General features: G+C 40.4%; 1 protein-coding gene across 3 annotated transcripts in view; it reads left to right on the top strand.

The window, feature by feature from the left end:
- Positions 1-20,103, top strand: part of PRKCA (protein kinase C alpha) — a 135,303-nt gene that overhangs the window by 96,050 nt on the left and 19,150 nt on the right. Inside the window, exons 6-9 of one of the 3 annotated variants that reach the window (XM_086856976.1) lie at positions 4,469-4,625; positions 4,719-4,853; positions 5,572-5,668; positions 18,322-18,345. In XM_086856976.1, the coding sequence (XP_086713102.1) occupies positions 4,469-4,625; positions 4,719-4,853; positions 5,572-5,668; positions 18,322-18,345 (413 nt within the window). Of the gene's footprint in view, positions 1-4,468; positions 4,626-4,718; positions 4,854-5,571; positions 5,669-12,511; positions 12,542-18,321; positions 18,346-20,103 lie in introns of all 3 variants that reach the window. The other 2 variants (XM_086856974.1, XM_086856977.1) reach the window with 2 other exon arrangements.

Below are 20,103 nucleotides of genomic sequence, written 5' to 3'. Positions count from 1 at the left end.
AGCTGAGCAGTTTTGGAGGCAGCTTTGGGTTCTGCATGTGAAGAGTACAAATCCAAAAATGGGAAGAAAGACTATTTTCAGTAATAGGTAAATCTTCTAATCTGTGTTTGAGGGGTGCAGGAGGGTACCTGAACAAGAAAGTTCCTTGGCTGGGAGTGAAGGATCCTCTGTCAGTCACTAAGGCATCTGTAAACCAGGCAAATCAGAAAATCTGCACCACAAACTTCTTCAGGAGGCAATGAGAAATTTGGAACAATTTAAGAATGCTTTGTTGTGAGAAGACAGGAACTTTATGATGTATTTGAGCTAGCAACAGCCCCACTTTTCCCTCATTCCTCTGGATACTGTGCCAGGTGAGACCACTGGAGTCTCACAGTGTCTCCTAAAAGCAGCTTTTGGCACAAGGGTGAGAGGTTTCTGCTCATCTAAGCTGCCTGCACGACTAAAAGATTGGCAAGAAATGGTTGCTGTGATTACTAAATTGTTTTATTACCCACATTTGGGAATTCAGGCAAAAGGGAGCTGTGACTCACTTGTAAAGGAACTGACTGGACTCATACTGGAATCATTCAGCTTTGTCCAAGGGGCAGAAACTTCTATTTAGTCATTCCCATGATTAAATTTATCTGCTGGTACCACAAGAAGCTATAAATCCACAGTTGCACATGGCTTGCAACTCTTGACCTGCACAATCTCATGGAAAAAGTTTCAGCTTTGTCATCCTCTCTCTGGATTCCTTAAAATCCTGCCTCAAGTTCTTCTCTTTACATGAAATGTCAGTTGTTCTCTGCCAGCCCACTCTGTTTTATTTAGGTTTTTATTTAAAGTATGAATACCTAAGAACCAGCTCTGTATTTGCTTATGTCCTTGCACTATTCCTGGAAAAGTGGGTGTCCCAATTTTAGGCACAGCTCCTGGATAGATACTGCAGGTTTATAAGCAGCACTTGATAGAAGAGCCACAGGACAGTCATCAAATAATCTGCATTTCCCACTGAAACACATTTATGATCTCCATTAACGAGGAGGAGGAAAATGGTACATTTTGTCCATAATGCAAATTGTCAATTATTTCTGAGTTTTAGAAGAAAACCTGAGCAAGACTGGATTTGTTGAACATCAATCCATACTTGTCTTTGTTGTCTTTTTATCTGTGGGCTTTCTCAGTCCCCATTAAGACTCCAGTCTGGACAAAATGTTGATAAATTTAACTGGTGGCAGCTGCCTTGCTCAGTACAGAGATTATTATTATCATCCTCAATATTTATGACAGAAAACTGACAAGTAGTATTTCAGGTTTCTACCCAAAGTGAGGCTGAACTGCACCTCCCTTCAACCTTCTCTAATTTAGAGTAGCATCTCTATCACAGTGTTGAGTTTAATTAACCAATAATTACCAAGCAGGGTGAGATTCTTTGCTATGGTTACAATTAGAGCAGAAATCAGCCGCTGTAAATTGATTTATTTTCGTGGAGTTATTTTTCATTTAACTTTCTCAACCACACACAAGAGATAATGCCTTTGGTGGGGAGGGGAATCTCTTCTTCATGTCAATTCTCCCAGAGAAACTTGATGTGTCCCGTTAAAAATAGGGCACATTAAAGAGATGAACCACTTGGATGCTAATTCTTGATAAGCACGATGTAGCACAAGTATCATCACGCTGTTTCCTCAGGAAAAGAAGTGCTAAGTCAATTGGAAAAAGATGTCTGAGGGTATTAATTATGCAGACAAAAGTACAAATGGGCCAGATATCTTTAAACAGGGAGTGAGATAATGACTTCGTTAGCAGCCTGTATTTAGTACATGTTGCATTTTTCCTTCCCAATTAATCTTTGAGCTTCTCTTTCTTGCATTTAGAGGTTTTGGTTGGGGTTTTTTTTTCTATTTTCTGTGTTTGCTGCAGGAGAAAGCATCAATTTTACACATGCTGCCATGTCCTCTTGCTTCCAGAGCTTTTTATGCAGCATTTATCAGGGCTGGGCAGGGATGGCTTTGTCCAGGGATCTTTCTGTGGCAGAGCCTCCACATCCCCCCATCCAATCACCCCAAATCCTCCCTCTTTCACACTGGGCCTCTGCAGGTAAAATTTAAACATAAAAACTCAGCCTGAAAATGGTAAAATTAAATTTGTTCAGAGAATTTTAGTGGAAAACTTACTAGTGTGTATTTTTAGGAAGCTGTAGGACACGTGGGGAGTTCTGCTGCTCACTTATGGCAAAGTGCAGCGTAGAAATAAAAATCAAAAAGTGGATTTTGAAGTAATAGCTCCTGTGCCAAACCTGGCAGTGCAGTCACAAAAAGCATGCAGAAGAAGACTGAAAAAAAAAACCACCAAAAAAGCAATAATAAACCCAAATATAGGATGAGAGAAAGCTGTCACTTCATCCTTCACTCGCTTCATGGTTCTTAGGCCCTTTGGGATTGTAAATTCTTAGCTAAAATAAGTTATTTAATCTCAATGTTATTCCTTGGAAGTATTTGAAGATTCTGTTCAGTGCACTAAATTTTAAAAATTGGGTGTTTTGGGTTTTTTTCAAAGGGTTGAAAAGAATTTTTTTTCCAGCTGACCACAGGTGTGAAGACCCCCAGGGGGGCAAACTCAGAGTAAATGAGAATGGGGACAATTTCTGTGGCCTGAAAGGAATCGTTTCCCCAGCTGCAAAACCCAGTCAGCTTTACACATGGATTGTGGAAAAGTAGAAATGAAATGATCTGCAAGAAAAATGCATTGTTCTGTTCTTTTCTTTTAACACACAGTGATTTTTTTCCTGTTATAATTCTTTGAGGAATACAGATAGTGAATAGAATTACACTTTATTCTAAAATTTTAGCCCATAAGCATTTTCTATCTCTCCTTCTTAAACCAGAAATTTAAGAAACTTAATCAGTGTCAACTGTTGGGTCAAGTTACTATGATTCGTTTCCAGCCATGATTTAATTTCATTAATTAATTTACATCAGGGTATCTGTTCTGCATGAGAATTATCTTGACAAATGAAGTAGAGTCTTCCAAATCAGTAGCTCACATTCCTGTACTCCTCTTATTCTATATATAAAATAATACCTCTGTTGTTTGGATGCCTTTTAACCTCCATGCTGGTAAACAAGAGATTGAAATCCTGGAAAGGTCTAGAATTTTGGGGTTGCAGTATAAAAATGCTGTTTAAATCTGGGGGAAAAGGAGGACAATGTCTTGAGCAAACAGTAAATGTTTGTTGCTGAAGATCCTGACCCGTTTTTTCTTCTTTCTGCATTAGCTCTAAGTGATTTTTAAGTGGCTCTAAAGTCCAGATTTCTGAAAAACTTTTCATCAAGAACTATCAAGTTGCTTAAAGTTTAATCTTTCCTAAATTTCCCTTCAGATTTCTTCAGTCAGGCAGATAGATTTTAGAAATCCCTCCTGAATGAAAGCAGTGGCTGATGGCAGTGCCAGTCCTGGATAATCTCTGCAGTGACTCTCAAAGGCTGGAATTCCTTCCTCCCTAAGGAATCGTGGCACCCCCAAAGCTTCCTGCAGTCTTCCTTCCAGAAACAGTTCTACCTTTAAAGTCTGACTGTCACCAAGGAATTCCTGGCTTGTTTGCTGTCCCAAAACTGCCCCCAAATTTTGAGAAGCCCAACTCAAAGCTCCAAATTCCCCATCCCAGCTTGATCTCAGTTCATGGCAGCTGGTTTGGGTGGGAATGAGGGAAATTCACCTTTTATTGTTCAGAATTCTTCCAGGATGTGTAAGTGTTGCTCAGGTGTCTGCAGGAGGGAGGGCAGTGCTGGCTGTGCTTCACTCCCCAGCTGCCGGTTCCGATTGTTCCCTCTCTCCTCGGGGATCAGGAACAACTCCAGATAAATTAACTCACTTTGTTTCTTCCTTTGGCATTGTAAAAGCAGAGAGCTGCATTAGGATTTTTGTGAAGCTGGAGCTCCACTTGTCTTCCCTTCACTTTTCCTTTGGTTGCTGTCATGACAATGCTCCCAAGGATTCCATCTGACAGCTAATGAGCCGTGAATCCGTGGGAAGGGTGCTGCTAGAGACCTTCCAAAGAGGGCTTGTGTCAAACACCTGATCCTCTGCAATCCCCTGTGATCTGGCAGTGGCTCTTACAGTGTTTGGCTCCTAATCTGTGGTTGTATAACCTAAGAGTGATGAGGGAACAAAAGCACAAAGAATTGGTACCTGCTTAGAAAAATTACAGTGATGGATTTAGGTACTTAATCACTGCACTGCAGGGAGAGCTGCCTGGGAGCTGTGTGTTGCTTGTGAATCACTCTTCTCTCCTGTCACTGCTCCCTGCTATTCTTATAAATATCACTCAGTACAACCTTTCTTTACAACAAGTAGTTTCTCTCATGCCAAGTCTGACAAGTGGGCTTCACATCTTATTTATTTGTCAACGTGCTTCAGTAACTCTGGTCTGACATGTAATTTCTTTCTTAACGGTGATGTGTAATCCTGTGTTTTATATTGACAGTGAGAGAAGCAAAAAACCTCATTCCCATGGATCCAAATGGCCTTTCAGATCCTTATGTCAAACTGAAGCTCATCCCAGATCCTAAAAATGAAAGTAAACAAAAAACAAAAACCATCCGTTCTACCCTGAATCCGGACTGGAACGAGTCATTCACGTTGTGAGTTTAACACTCTGATTTACTGGGGGTCTCTGGATGTGTTCTGTTGTTTATTTCAGTGTTGACACCTCCTCCATCTCTCTCCTTTTTTAGTAAATTAAAACCTACAGACAAAGATCGCCGGTTATCCGTAGAGGTCTGGGACTGGGATCGAACAACCAGGAATGATTTCATGGGATCTCTCTCTTTTGGGGTGTCAGAACTTATGAAAATGCCAGCCAGTGGATGGTAAGAGTTTCTGAAAAGAGAAGGAGAGAATATATCACCAGAAGTTTTAAACCTCTCAATTTTTTCAGTGTGATTTACCTTTTTTTGAGCTTTTCACTGTGTTTCAGGCTATAAATTCACTAAACCTCGGAAACACAGGCTATATATATCAAAAGGGGATCATAAAACAACTTTTCTTTTATGATGTTCCTGAAACTTCTGCTGGAGCCAGGAGCTGCTGCAAACTCAATTCTGTGTACATAGTCTTGTGATACAAATTTTATTTTTATCTCCAATATGATGTGTTCAATACTAAGTGTATCATGTTATATATAGCTCTGCAAATTCAAAGCACATGGAAACTGATCTTGTAAAATGCCACCTCATTACCTGCCAGGAAAGAACTCATCACTTCTCAAAAAGGACATTTCTTCAAAGACAGTTGTTTAGGGCTATGGAAGCACTGGAGACAAAGGTTGGTGTCTCCCATCAAATTCCAGGAGGTGTGGGAAGAATTTCCTTGTCTGTTAAACTGCCTTGACAGATAGTTTGGGATTAAAGATCTGATTTCAGATAAAATATATTCAATTTCTGAGCTTGCTTCAGGTCTTTGAGATCAGTTCTTTGCATACCTGTGACATTGATACAAACCACACACAAACAACAAAAATCAGATTTTAAATCAATCAGGAGAAAAATGTAAAGTCACCATTTTTTTTTTTCCTGAAATCTACCACAGGTACAAGCTGCTGAATCAAGAAGAGGGTGAATATTACAACGTTCCAATTCCAGATGCTGATGAAGATGGAAATGCAGAGCTCCGACAGAAGTTTGAGGTGAGGATTAAAGACAGATGTGTGCAACTAAATATTGCATTTATTTTTCACTTTACTGCCAAAGAAAAAAAACAACAGTCTGTTAAATGATACATATGTTAGAGTGCTCCTATTTCTGTCCCTGTGACAGCTCTGTGTGTCTTTGGTTTTGTTGAAGATTGGACCAAATGGTTTAATTCAGAGGTGGAATCATTTTCCTGACAGTTCAGCTTCTCTGCTATGACACTTTGAAGTTGGTATTTTAAAATGTGTTATGTCAAGTATATGTAATAATTTCAATGTCTTTTAACAATTGCTGCAAAATCTGCCAGCCACTATCACTGATACCTGCATTATTTGACAAATGAAATTCTCAGAAACAATGGTATTTTAATACTTTGAATGTTCCACACTGTAACGTGGGGTGTTTTAAGAAAATACTTTCAATGTTCACACTTTGGAGCTTTAAAGTCCTTGCAGAAGGTTTTTATGTGAAATTCTGTAGTGGGGGATGTTTTTTTTAAGGATCAGAGGTATTTGCTGGGTGTGTACAAAAAAGAAAATCCAGAGAAAATGATACTTTTTGCAGTGTCTTCCCTCCTGTGGTGCCAGCTGGAGAAGTTGGTAGCCTCAAAAATGGTCTCATGTTCCACACCAGGGAGTTTTTTTTGTTAATCAGACTCTGCCTCTTCTGACAACCACAGCCAGAATTACAACAAAATATTTGCTGGCCACTGAGCCCAGGAGCAGGACAGGTATGGCCTGGGGTGGGAGGGGTTTGCTGTCCAGCTCCTCTCCCCTACCTGGGAATATTCCAATCTGCACTGCTTACAACCTCAGCCAAGCTGTTGTACATAATGAATGTACCTGTTGTGCATAAACAAACCTGCCTGTTCCTTTCAACCTGAAATGGCAATTTTCTATGTTCACCATCAGGCAGAATTCTCCATTGTTATTATAAAAGATGGGTTAACCCATGAAAGTGAGGAAAAACGGCACATGTTCAACTTTCAAGGAAGAAAAAGAAAAGGTGCTCCAATTTCTTCTGAACGCATTTGGATCAGCTCCCATGTCTGCAGCATGAAATATGATTTTTGTTATACATTTGAGAAGTATTTGAGCCTCCATTCCATTTTCCTTTCTTTGCAGTTGTGATCTGACCAGTGTGATTTCATTTTGCTGCACTAGGTCATTTGCTATTCAAGATCATTTTTATTTTTTATCCTCTGTAGAAAGAATAGCTTCAAAAGTAATTCTGTCCATGTTTCTATGCATTATGAAGAGTCTGGAATTGGGTGGATATTTATATATTGGTGATATAGGTATAAAAATTTGCTTGTTTTTTCTCAGGTCAGAGACAGCACAGAGCCAAGTCACTAAAACTGTCCACTTAAAAATGTCAGATATTACATGCAATGTCTTTGTATATTGAACTTACTGTCTCTGAGGTTGATTCTTAATCCTGCTATAAATACTTGGCTTGCAGAAGGAACAGTCAGAGTTTATCCATGTCCTGCAATGAAGTGGAGTAGAAATCCTGAGAGGATTCATGTAAAATTACTGGACCTGGTCCCAGAGACTGCATCTTCACCAAGGGGAAGCTCTGCCTCAGAAATAATTAGTCTGTCTCAAAGTCTAATTAGTTCAGCCTCAGCACTGTGTATTTGAGACTCTCCCTGGTCTGGGCTAGCCTGCTTGGTGCTGTTTGGGTGACTGAATTAATCCAGGGAAGGGACTGGGCCTTCAGCAGGCACACAGTGTCTCCAGTAAATGTCATTTCCCGAGCTGGACAATGAACACTTGAAAAACTTAATGATGACAAATGAGAGTATTGATAGCTGAACAAACTCTGGAATTGTAACGAGGCCAAGGCTGGTGTAATGTGGTGGCTGAAGGGTTTGAGCTCACCCTCTTCCCCTATCTCAAAGTTTATCATTATGATAAGGAGCAGAGAGAAGCAGAGCCCTCCATGGAATATTCTTCCTTGGTTTCAAGGGGCATCACTGTGATGGCTTCTGAAAATTCACAGCACAGATGTCTGAATGGTGGTATTTCACTTATTAGCTATTCTGGTATGGCACATAAGTGGTGCTGACTCTGATCATCTTTTCCTTTATTTCTGTTATCATCTATATCCTGGATTGCACAGGCATTTTATTTTAGGTGCCCTGTAATAAGGAACAAATAGACAGCACTGATAAAAAGGCTGCTATTTGTGATTTAATTACCTCATCTAAATAACTATTTCCACTGTTGTAAAATCAACACTGGAGCCTTACAGGAAGACTGTCACTTTCCTGGGGGAGTGAATTTGGCAGGAGATTAAAAATACAGATGGACCAAGGGGTCACACTGGGCCACCTTCCCATTTATCAGTTTATGGAAAGAGTAACTCCAGAGTTCTTCCCAATCCAGTCTGCACTTGTAGTGCTTGGTCTATTTTTCATATATGACCATGTGATTGGTAGCCAAGGTGCATTGATTTGAGTACAAAATGACAACAATTTCCACAAAAATGTTACGTTACTTATATCAAATACTTAAAATAATTAATGGTGGCCTTCAGAGTAAAAGGCTGAATACAAACCTAAGCTAAACAAGAGTAGAGAATCTTAAGGATTTCCTTGTTTCATATTAAAAAAGAATAAGATTCTTTTCATCTTAGAAAAGACTAGGGAGCCAATAGATGTAGAATTTCTGAAACCACTTTCTGATGCTGAAAGTTGTAAGATGTTCTGAAAATTGACTTTGGCCTTTTGACTAAAGTTTAGAAATGTGGAGTAGCAGAACCTCCAAGACCATTTAGGAGCTGCCTCCCATTTAAATCAGAATTTTAAGAATATCTGCCTGCATTTCTATTTCAGCAGGCAGCTTTAAGATTTGACCTCAAACTCTCATTGATCTCAAACAATTTGCACAGTACCATCACATCCTTCTTAACACATCACTTTCACAGCCCAGATTTCTTAGGGAAATGTGGCTCTTAGCCACACAAATCTCATGGAAATGCTGCTTTGCTCACTGGACCTCCTGGCACATATTCTTAAGTCATTTATTCAATGTAAATCTACTATAAAATAGCTATACAAGACTATAAATAAATAAGTAATCTAGATTCAAACATTCTCCTCACTTGCATTTGTAACTGAATGTTAAAAACTATTTGTTGTGAGAAGTTTCCTCATGGCCCATTCTGCCCCATCTGAATCAGTTGAAAAATTAACACCCAACTTTTGCCCAGAATGGATCCTATCCAACAAATGGGACCAAAATTGGAACAGAAATAATTGAGGATGGTGCTTTTTTTTTTACCTTTTATATTTTATTGCAAGGAGTTTTCTTTACTATGTTCTGTGTATAATCTATATGAACCTGTGCAGTATATAGAAATTGAGGTATATTATGCAGAGGTGCAATGCAGTGTTTTCTATACAACAAATTTTATTTAATCTACATATTTGCTGGATTTCACCTCTCACTATAACTCACTAATCTATTATCTGCTCATTTAGCAGTGTGATCAAATCTGTCCTCAGTGATTTGTATGTGATACATCATTATTAATATTTAGAGTTAAAAATATACTCCTGTAGGAAGTGGAGGCAGGATAAAATCTGTCACTATTTTTCAGTTGGTTTTAACCGTCAGCTGTGGATTTTCTCTCTGGAATGACATTATTTGTGGCCATCTCAAAATGAAACTCCTTTCTCACCAGGCATATTCAGAATAAAATTGTGGCTGCTCCATAATTGTCCATGCTGAGGTTGCCATGGGAACTCCCAATAGTCCCAGGTGCCTCCATGGACCCAAACTAGGAAATCTTCTAACTGCAGAATCTACTTTTTGTTATGCACTTATTTTCTTCTTCCAGTACTTTTCTAGTCAAAAAAATAGAATATTGAAATAATGCAATTTCTGGTATTTTTTTTTCTACCTGGTTGTGATTTGAGCAGTAAGATGCCTTTGCCATTTAGGATAACATTCCTTTTTTCCTGAATCTGGGGGAAAGAAATGTGCAAATTCTTAAACTTCTATTGTGGGAAATTATTTCAGTTTGGTCAAACCCTTTTCACTTTTCCTGTTTAGTAAAGCACTTCTGGATACTTAAATATCACCTTAGAAAAGAACAGAATAATAGTGATTTAAAAGTAAGCTGGTGAATTGTTCTATGATCTCTCCCCTTCTTTCCACATCACCAGCACTGGGAAATGTTATTAAAAATAAAGAAGCTGTTATGGTCCATATAAAGGATTTTTTTAATTAAGCAAAGAACAGAGCAGCCATAATCCTTACCCATGGACACATTTACTGAGCACCAACAACATCGCTGTTGCTGATGGGAGCAGGCTCAGTCACTACACCCAGCTCTGGCAATTGCAGGGATCCAAGCACATTGCTGTGAGGGAATGGGATTCTGCTCGTAAAATCCTCATTTTAGAGCATCTCTGGGAAGACACAGAATGGTCCTCCTGGTGCCCAGGCTTCACATGTCAGATGTGTTCTTTGGTTCTAATTATTTCCTTCTCTGTAGCTCTCTGGGTGGCTTTGACAGGAACAAAATCCTTCTCTTAATTTCTGAGAGCTCCGACTGCTGTCCCACCACAGGGACTGTCCCTGCACCCTGGGAGGAGACAAACATCCACATCCCTGGCTTTGAGTCCTGCTTGTGTGAGAGATCCCAGCTGCTTTGACCATGGAATTGCTGATGGAATTCCTTTCTGCAGCGAGAGCAGGAGGAGAGGAACAGAGCTGAGAACAGGGAGGATGTCATTTCTGAGCACTGGAAGTGATCAGTCAATGGTGGCATTTTGGTGACCTCTCAGTGCTTCTGAACAGAACTATCATTATGATCCTAAAGAAAATGTCTTCTAAAATGCCTTATCATTATTATGATCCTAAAGAAAATGTCTTCTAAAGTACCTTATCATTTTAAAGATAACAGGACGGATGTGGAGCTTGGCCATCAGGCTCGGTTATAAATACCTGGAACCTCTCCAGTGACGCAGGATCTGAGAGATATTTCTGCTCCTGAGCTCCTCCAGGTGCAGGGCAGCACTTTGTTTGACCAAACTTGTGTTTTAATCCCTGTTCAGGCCCGAATTTACAACCCAGAAGCCTCAGGCTGTGTATCTGTGCACACAGAGCTAATGTGGATTTACACCATCAGGCTTCTCCTTGTGGCAGCACAGCTGGTGTTAAACAGGACCTGAAACTCCCCAGAGATCAAGGCACAACTAAAACTCTCTGATGAGTTTTGTTGCTGTTACAGTCTAATGCTGAAAAACCTCTTTTATTTACTTATATTTTTTCTGAACATCAATACATCAGATTGTTTCAATGCAGGCCCTGCATTTCTTAGATCTTTACCACTCCTCTTAAATTTTTTTAAGCCATTTCTGTCTGCTTCATTAGAAAGGAGAAGGCCAGAACTTTCTTAATCTGGTGTTTTCTGATATTCACAAAAACTTTATGTTAAAAGGACATTATATTTCTTTCCTTTAATCAATGGCCAGGACATTCTAGAGCTGTCTTTTATTCTGAGCCCTAGGCTGAGTAGAAATGTTGCAGTTGCATAGCCAGAGCCATAGCAGAAACTCCAGGGACCATTTCAGTGGCTTCTTAAGAGCCCAGTGAGTTTTCTAATTGAATCTATTTTCATTCAAAAAAAAAAACCACCCCAAACAAACAAACCATCACAAAATCCCCAAGAAGAGCTGTAGAGGAGCTTGTGATTTTGTTAATTTGTAAGTTCTCCAGGTCTCTGTAAAGTGTTACAAGGGCTGTGAAGGAAACATTACTTTTACATCTTTGAAGGATGGTGATGTTTTGCCCCAGAGCTGTTATACTGTTACACTTCTTTTTTTTTTTTTTTTTTTTTTTTAATAAATAAAAGATATGGTCTCTTCCATAGCTGTCTCTAACCAATATTCATTCCCACTTTGATGCTTCAGGCAGGTCAGTAAAGGGGACATGGAAAAGAGAAATAACATTGCTGACACTTCCAATTGCAAATGACAAGATTAAATTTACTTTTCAGGAAACAGAAACTAAGCCACATTGAAATCATGACCAGCCAAAATATCACTGGCACGTCAATCCACACTCATTATGCATATAGAGATATAAAAAGAAGAGCTGCTTTTTTTGGCCATGGCACTTATTCCTATTTTTAAATTGTGCATATTTAATCATTAGAGAATAGTTTGCAGCATTATAGAGATGCTGTTAGATGACTCCATCTGTTCTGTACTGTAGTTTGGCAGGGGGAATTCCCATATGCAGTTATCTGGAGGTTTCCCATCCACTCACCACGGCTCAAACTGGAGAACTTGAAATTTCTTAACTAGATGGCATAAGTCTCTGCTTTTCAGTTTGCATCAGCTGCTGATTTCCTTAAGGCTTTTCTCAGTGGGTTGTGATTTGAGGTGAAGAATATAAAAAAATCATGTCGCTAGCAGGGATTTCCCCATCCCTTATCTAAAGGTGAAATGTGTGCTGCAGAAGGAGGCACCAACAAAGATCCCAAATCCCTCGTGTGCTGTCGAGGCCATTCCGGGCTGGAACCCCTGGTGCTCCTGCCCAGCTGTGCACAGCTGGATCTGCCACGAGGCTGTTCCATGCATGGGGTGTGTGTTTGTGAGCTGAGGTCCCAGGAGCACAGCCCTGCCTGTGCTCCCTGCCCCACCCTGCTGATTAACACGATTTATTTGTCCTGGGTTTTTTCTGTGCTTAACAGACGCGTCCATTTCTGTATTCCCGCTGCTGCTGTGTCTGTATTTGTTTATTTCTGCTACTAATTGTGGTTGCTGTGCTGTGCCAGCCCGTTACTAACCACACAGTTTCTCCCTCTCCTGTCTCTTCCAGGACTGTCATGTAAATATCCACTTCTTCAAGGTAGTTTTCTCCTTGGTGTTCTCCTGCACACAACCCCCTTTTACCAGCATCTGAAGTTTATTGAGTTTAATTTCATTCTCACCATCTGTTAAGGATGCACTCGATTTTTTTCCACTTCAAGATTTTCTAATTGATTTTTTTAAAAAAAATTAAAATTGAAGTGTGAATCTTCCATAATTTGTCATAAAGTGATTCCCAGATTAGAACTTTACTACAAAATAAAAAAGAGTGATCAAACCTGAGCAGATGCAATGTGCCTTCCTTTTTGGAGGAATTGGTTAAATGAGTGCCAACTTCTCATGGAAAATGGAAAATCTTTAATTGGAAAGACATTCATGGAACTTTAAGTAACTTTCACGGATAAAATAATGCTCATGGTCGCTGTATATTTAAATAGCTGAATTTAGATGATAGAGCATGCATGTTTTATGATTTAACATAATACCTCTATTGCTGGATGTTATTTGGAGTATGCTATATTTTAAGAGATATTACCCATGTGCACAGATGCTCTGATACCTGAAATACCAATTCACCTGTTTCTTTCTCATTTTGCTCCTTTCACTACTCCCCACATCACTGAGTTACTGCCATAAAAGTTACATCTCAGCATTGAGAACTTATCTGTGTTTTGTTTATATTTGCATGTGTCTCTAACAGATTATCTTGCTTTATTAGGGCAAAGGCCACTGGCACAAACCACACTTTCAGTTTCATACATTGCTGAAGTTACAATTTCAATTAAAATTTGAAGCTCCTGTGTTGTAAACTGTGTTCTAAGAATCTTAAGATTACTGAAGCCATTATTATCTTCAAATAGTATTTTTACAACTGTTGATCTGGAGTGCTTTACATTATCAATCAAGGCTTAAAATACTTGATTTAAAAAAACAAATGTTATTTTTTAAGAGTTGTTTTATATTATTAATGCATGATTTTAACAAATGTTCTAACACTGAACCGGCAATATCAAATTAATCTCTTTTCTCAACCTTGATTTTTTTATCTCAGAAAAGCCTGTACAGAAGAGAACTGTCTTTCCTCAATCCTTTACACTTCTTAATATTTGAAAATAAAATCACATGGTGGTTTCATTGGTGAAATTTGTTTTATGCTGGGAAGTTGGAAGTTTCTCTGCTTAAATGCATTTTTAAGCCAGAGCAAAATCACCCTGATAAAATGCATCTGGCCTAAATAGGAAGTTTTGTCACCTCATTGTAAAATCCAGGCTTTGAAGAACATTGATATAAGCTGACAAAAATCCTTGGTTAATTCAGGTTTCCACCATAGGAGTGCACCCAAAAAAAGGACTGCAGGCTTTCCCACAGCTGCTGCTTCACCCAACAATTCTGAACTAGGAACCAGCAAATGTACAAAAATTAATGGATAATGTCACAGAAAATGGGAGGTGTTGTGAATTCTTGTTTATGGAATAATCAGACACTGGGAAGGGCCACACACCTCTCCTGCTTTTGTCCCACTGCAAAGTGTGTATTTAAATAGATTATTTCTCAACATCATGCAGAAAACACTTTCATCTGTGTTTGTGTGTGTGTGTGAGAGAGATAAATCATTTCAGAGCACATTAAGATTTGGATACAGAATCCCAAAAATCAGTCCTGGACTGCAGCTTTGTGTGCCTGGTGGGGATTGATAGCAGGGATTTGCTCTAAGATCAGGGAGAACTGAAGTCCTAAAAATTCTTTAAGAACAGCATTTTAATCTTTTTTTCCCCTTATTGAAATAAGGTTTATACTTAAAAGCAAATTCCACACTCTAGGTTTTTTTATTATTGAAAACTAGCAGTAATTTGCATAATTAAAGAATGGAGGAGCATCTAGAAAAGCAGTTCTTCTTTTGACACTTAGGGGTTCACTGTTGTAGCATCCTATTTGCTTTTGGGGATTTTTATTACCACCACCACAGGATACTTCTGCAAGAATTCTTGAATATTATTCCTAGGCAGCCTCTTTAATTACACTTCATCTCGTTAGGCACTGCTCTGTTGCAGTGGAGAGAGTGTTTGGCAATAAAGGCAGGAAACAAAGTGGACTCAGGTGGCCACAGGATTATTAAACAGATTAAACATGTTGACAGTGCCAAATGGGGAACTGGAAACTCTTCCCTCTCTGGATTTCACAGCTCACACAGGCAGACTTTGTCACCCAGGGCAGTATCCCCTGAAATTCCTGTCTGAAGATAGATCCATCCCTTTCCAATGTCTTCCATAGTAATTTGACTGCACTGTCTCCATTTTCTTGGGAATAATCTAGGGAATAGAAAATAGAAATATGTTACCTTCACCTCGTGCCTGGTTTATTTGGGAATATTTTAGAAATTGTGTGTTCAGGTACTTCACACAGTTTTAACTTCTATCCAGCAAGACAAAAAAAAAGTTTAAGAACAATAATTAAATAGAGAATGTTGTTATAAACCCCACAAAAAAGGTCTGTTGAGGAGCTTTGTGATGTATTAAACTGTTGCCTTGTCCTTTCAGATTCCCTTTTATTCATTATCCTCAGTAAAGTTGAGCTTGAGGAAATAATTTCCCTCAGAGTTAGAAACCACAAGAGGTCAGCAAAGAACAGGGAAAAGCTCCCAGAGCTGAGCTGGCTCCTGCTAAAGGTCTGAAAAGAAGAAAATCATCCACATTGTTTGTGTATATATACACAAAAAATACAAACCCATTAATTTAAACCATAATTTCAGTAAAATTCACTGTAACATTTTTCACACAGCCCTTTATTCAGGTTTGATAACTGGCACTGATGAGAATTTTCCCTCTAATCAAAATATTTTACAATTGCAGGTGTAAAAGCAGGTACTGCTCACCTCAGGATCGCTCAGCCCAACGCTTTGGTGGCTTCAGGAGTGGGGCTCCCGTGTCCTTGGACAGGCTTTCTTCAAAAGACCTTTTTAATCCTTATCAAATACACCACAAATATTTGTTGCAGACAAATCCTTTAAATAAATTTACTGTTAGTAATAAATAGGGTAAATATGAAACAATTTTAGAGGAGGAGAGGAAATGAGGGAAAAATAAACTAAAGGCATAAAATAGTTGGTATTTAATTATTCCCAGGTAGTTTTATCACCCATGTCATTTATATCTTTATGAAACATCCCATTTGCCCTCATGCCTTTTTGCTAGCAATGGGAATGCTATGAATTTTTAGTTATTTTCTCAATAACTATTTTAGCCATTGAAAGAAATACACATTTTCATTTTGATATATTGCACTTTTCACTAATTACACCATCGTTCAGCGTAGTGACACTGCAGTCATGAAAAATGAATCTCAGAGTGCTGATAAACAGCTTTGTGGTTATTTACATCTCTCCAGTGTTCCCCTTGCTGCAGACAAGTGTTGCTGCAGTGTAAATTCACCAAGGAATGGCCAAAATCCATGTGTGAACCTCAGGAATCCCTGATGGTGTCCCTGATACTGGGCACACCCCTGGTTTCCAGCAAAACTCTGCTGGTGAGTTATAAACCAGCCCTAAGTTATGGCATGAAGATTAAATCTCAGTCTGGTGAGGGATTAGGCCTTGCTGGAGCTTAGAAATGGACTCTTCTCATTTCAAATTCTCAGCATCCTGGTAATTAAGTTGTAGAAAGTAGGAAATTGATAGTCTATCATAGCATCTATAATTACATGGAATTGGAAATGCAATAATGTAAGAAACCAGCTGCCACAATGACAGAGAACATTTCACTGAATGGGAGGGCTTTTCTTCCAGATTTTGACTTGAAATTTATTGGATTTATTTGCTTTATTAAAGGCTTGCTAATGGCTCAACACATTGATCAAAGTCCCCACTTCGTGTGTACACGACTGGAAACCTGAATGTGTCCTTCCTGGAGCCTTGGATAAATCACTGTTATTTCCCTTTTTCCATCCTCAGTTTGAGCTTTGCTGTCAGTGACATCTCCTGGGGTTTGTCTGAGATCTGAGCTGCTCTGATGCTCCTTGTGCAGGGTCCAGGTATCAACAGGCAGATCTGAGCATTGATCTCACACCCCCAGCCCCCCGGGCTGGAAAAGTGAAGCTGGAATTTTACTGTTCAGGCTGTTCCATCCTCACTCCTCACCTCACATTTTGCCATCTTTGTAAGAGATGTGCAGGCTGTTAGCTGCAGTGGCTTTGGGTTATTTCCAGAATCAGGAGCAGAAACCTTGGCTCCAGGTGTGGCAGTGTGAGATGAGTGATTCCCTCACATGGGGACATCTGGGGACAACGTGGGGGTCCAGCAAAGAGCTGCTGAGAACTTTCTGCCACATGAGAAGCAGGGATTTGTTAGAATTTTTAGAGGGATTAAGTGGTGGCAAGGAGACATTCCTGCTCCACAAATCTCAATCCTTGATCCTGAGATAGGTTGTCCAGAGAAGCTGTGGCTGCCCCATCCCTGGAAGTGTCCAAGGCCAGGCTGACCAGGGCTTGAAGCACCCTGCTGTGGTGGAAGGTGTCCCTGCCCATAGCAGGGGGGTGGAATGAGATGATCTTTCAGGTCCCTTCCAGCCCAAACTTTTCAAGCCCTGTGCAGTCAGTCCTTGGGCTGAGCCTCGTGCAGTGGGAGCTGTGGGGTTTGGAGCAGACGGGACAGCGCCGTGTTCCATCGTGCGTTCAGTGTTTGCAGCCACTGCACGGGCAGAGCAGCTCGTGCTGGCTGGAACCTGTAAAGGAGAGGAGGGAATGCTGGTATCCATGTGGAGCAGAGCTGGGAAAATCCAGAAGGCTCATCTGCTGAGAGCAGAGCTCTGCATTTACCTCCCTGACAGGTGTTGGTGGGGCCGATAAATAAAGGATGGGCTGTGGCTCTTCACACAGCACTCTGCTCGTGTGGTGGGAATGCAGAATTGTTGTTAAATATTTTTTCATTTATCGCTTTTTCCTCTTGAAAATGTGCTGCCAGGGATGATCCTGCTGGCATCTGGGAACTCGCTGGGAGTGAGTTTCCCTGACAACCGAGGAACACATCCTCTAGGGAGCTGCTCATGCAGCTTTGTGTTTGCTTGGATATCTGACCATGGCAGAGGGGATGGGCTTCTCCCTCCTGGAGCTGTGCTTGGGGATGGGAGGGGGTGGCTGCAAGTTTGGGCAGCTTTGGATCCTGGTGTTGGTTTCCCATGTGGGAACAAAGCCAATCTCACCCAGCTGAGTGCTGCAAACTGCAGCAGAGGAGAGCAATACAAGGTGTTAAAGCACTGGCAGCTTGGAGGAGACTCGTGCCAAAGAGATTGGGAGTAGGAAAGGGAATTTTGTATGTATTTTTTTTAAATCCTCACAACTTTTATTTATTATTGGCTAATGTGCAAAATGACCAATTCAGTCTTTTTGCTCTGTAATTCCTAAGATTCCCTACTACAGATATACATGGAGGGCAGAAGAACCAACATCCAGATTTATTGCTTTGTCCTATTTGATTTTCTTCACAGGAAAAAATCACAAAGTTTTGAAAAGAATCATCAAGAATTACTGCAATTGCCATAAAAAAACGAAGAATTACTATTCCCTAAATCACTTCTGTTTCTTTTTTGCATCACACTTCTCATTAGATTTTAGATAACTTTTTTCATATTTAATTAAAAGTGTAATTGTTACTCCTAGACTAAAAAGAAATCCAAAGCATTTTTACTGCAAAACCTGAGATATCTTTTCCAAGAAGCACCTGCCAAATTCCCAGAATCTCTCCAGTGTAGCACACTGTAATTTCTTAACACTCCACGGAGAAGTGAGTTTGGGCTGAATATATAAGATATGTCTCACCTGTGGTTTCAGGGTAAAAGAACTGGCCGAGATAAGGTGCGTCCAAAGCCGAGGAAGTAAGATGATGTGCATGTCTTGTTTTCTTTTTAGATTAACTTTCCTGCTACCAGTGCAGACTAATTTATCTTTAACATTCTGTTTTCCTGGTTGGTTTGCTGCAAGCTGGCTTTGTTGTAACAATACTGTGGTTTTATCCAAGATAATAAGACAAGGAGTTGGAATGTGGATTGAAAATTAATCCAGGGCCTGGAATGCTGTCTTCAACTTCAGCAAGTTTTAATATCCATGAAAAATAAAAGAGGGTTCAAATAGGATTCTGCGATTTTCAATTTTAGTCATGGTAGGAAAGGCAAAATATCAATCTTTTCCAATAAGCTTTTAGGAATAATTTGAGTTTATGTCCCTTCTGTAGCTGCAGAATTGGTTTTGCTCTGGCAGTCTGGAAGAGGATATTGGCTGCATGGCATTTTCTGTCTGCTACGGCCAAGGTGTTTCAGATATAAAACTCATGATAGAGCTCAGTGAAATGTCTTGAAATTCCCACTCTATTTCCACTAGGACCTTAAGCCAAAAAACAGTAACAGGGATTCACATGCCAGATGTGAAAAAGGGGGGGTTTTTTGCATGCTTCTGAAAGAATGGTGGCTGGCCAAGGTGATGGGAAATAGGGACCTTTGATAAGGTGATGATAATTTAATGACTTCCTGCCACTTTGGGGCTATGTGCTTCCTTTGAGTCAGTCTGGTTGTTCCCCAGCATTCCCTGGCTGCCCTGTCCCTGGATTTTCCAGCTGGTTTGCAGCAGGGCTCTCTTCACCCCTCCCATGGCAGCTCAGCCAGGGGATAACCAGGATTGTCACCTGGGCACTCAGAGCTCAGCACATCAATGAACTCCTGCCCTGCTCACCTCCTGCCTGCCTCAGACAGCTCAGAGCCCACCTGAGCACACCAGAGGAACCCCGTGTTCTCAAAAATCTGCCATCTGCAAAGAGAGATTCTCAAACTGAGAGTGACATCTAATTTAAAAAAAGCTGAAAGATGGGAGTGAGAGGAGCTTGTCTGCTGCTCATTGAGTCTAAGTGCTCAGAGGATGCACAGAGGCCTTGGCTGGCTTCTCAAATATTATTTTAAGATGCTGCCTTCAGATCCTGAGAATTCCAGGCCGTGTTGACTCCGAGTGAAAGCAGTGCCTCCAGCTCTGGAGCCTGCTGGTGAACCTGCCGTGCTTTTTTATGGAAGAAGTTCTGGAAACTCCAGAGCCTGGGATTGCAGCACTGCAGAGAGCACTCCCTCCCTGGTTGGCAGGTTTGTACCCAAAAAACAAATGGCCTCGGAACAAAATTTGACTTTTTGTTCGAGTTATGCATTTTTTGGACAAGCTGCCAACGCCTGCCCAGCGGGTTTAAAGTGGAAGAAATAAAGCTGGTGCTTTCCATTCAGTGCCTGATTTGGATCTCCATTACTCAGTGAAAAGAAGGATATTGAAATTGCTTTGTGCATCAGAAAAGCAAGATCTTTATCTGAGATCCCATTTGTGGGAGCATCACAAAGGCAAAGCTGCTCCCTTGAGCCACGTCTTTATCTTGTACCAATAACGGATATTGGGATTTGGGGGTTTTTTACCCTTGTTTTGCTCATGGCTCAATCTTGTGTGGCCTGGAAAGGAGCTTTGTGCTGCCAGAGAGCTCAGATTTGTCCCAGCAGCCAGATCTGCCCTGGGAGCATCCCTTGCAGGCTCAGGGATTTAGGCTGACATCCAGGGCTGGCTCTCCCTAAAAGTTTGCACAGCACCCGA

This window comes from Cyanistes caeruleus, chromosome 19, assembly GCF_971803275.1.
Source record: "Cyanistes caeruleus chromosome 19, bCyaCae1.hap1.1, whole genome shotgun sequence".
In the NCBI taxonomy this organism is placed as follows: domain Eukaryota; kingdom Metazoa; phylum Chordata; class Aves; order Passeriformes; family Paridae; genus Cyanistes; species Cyanistes caeruleus.
This window is presented reverse-complemented; position numbering and strand designations above follow the sequence as displayed.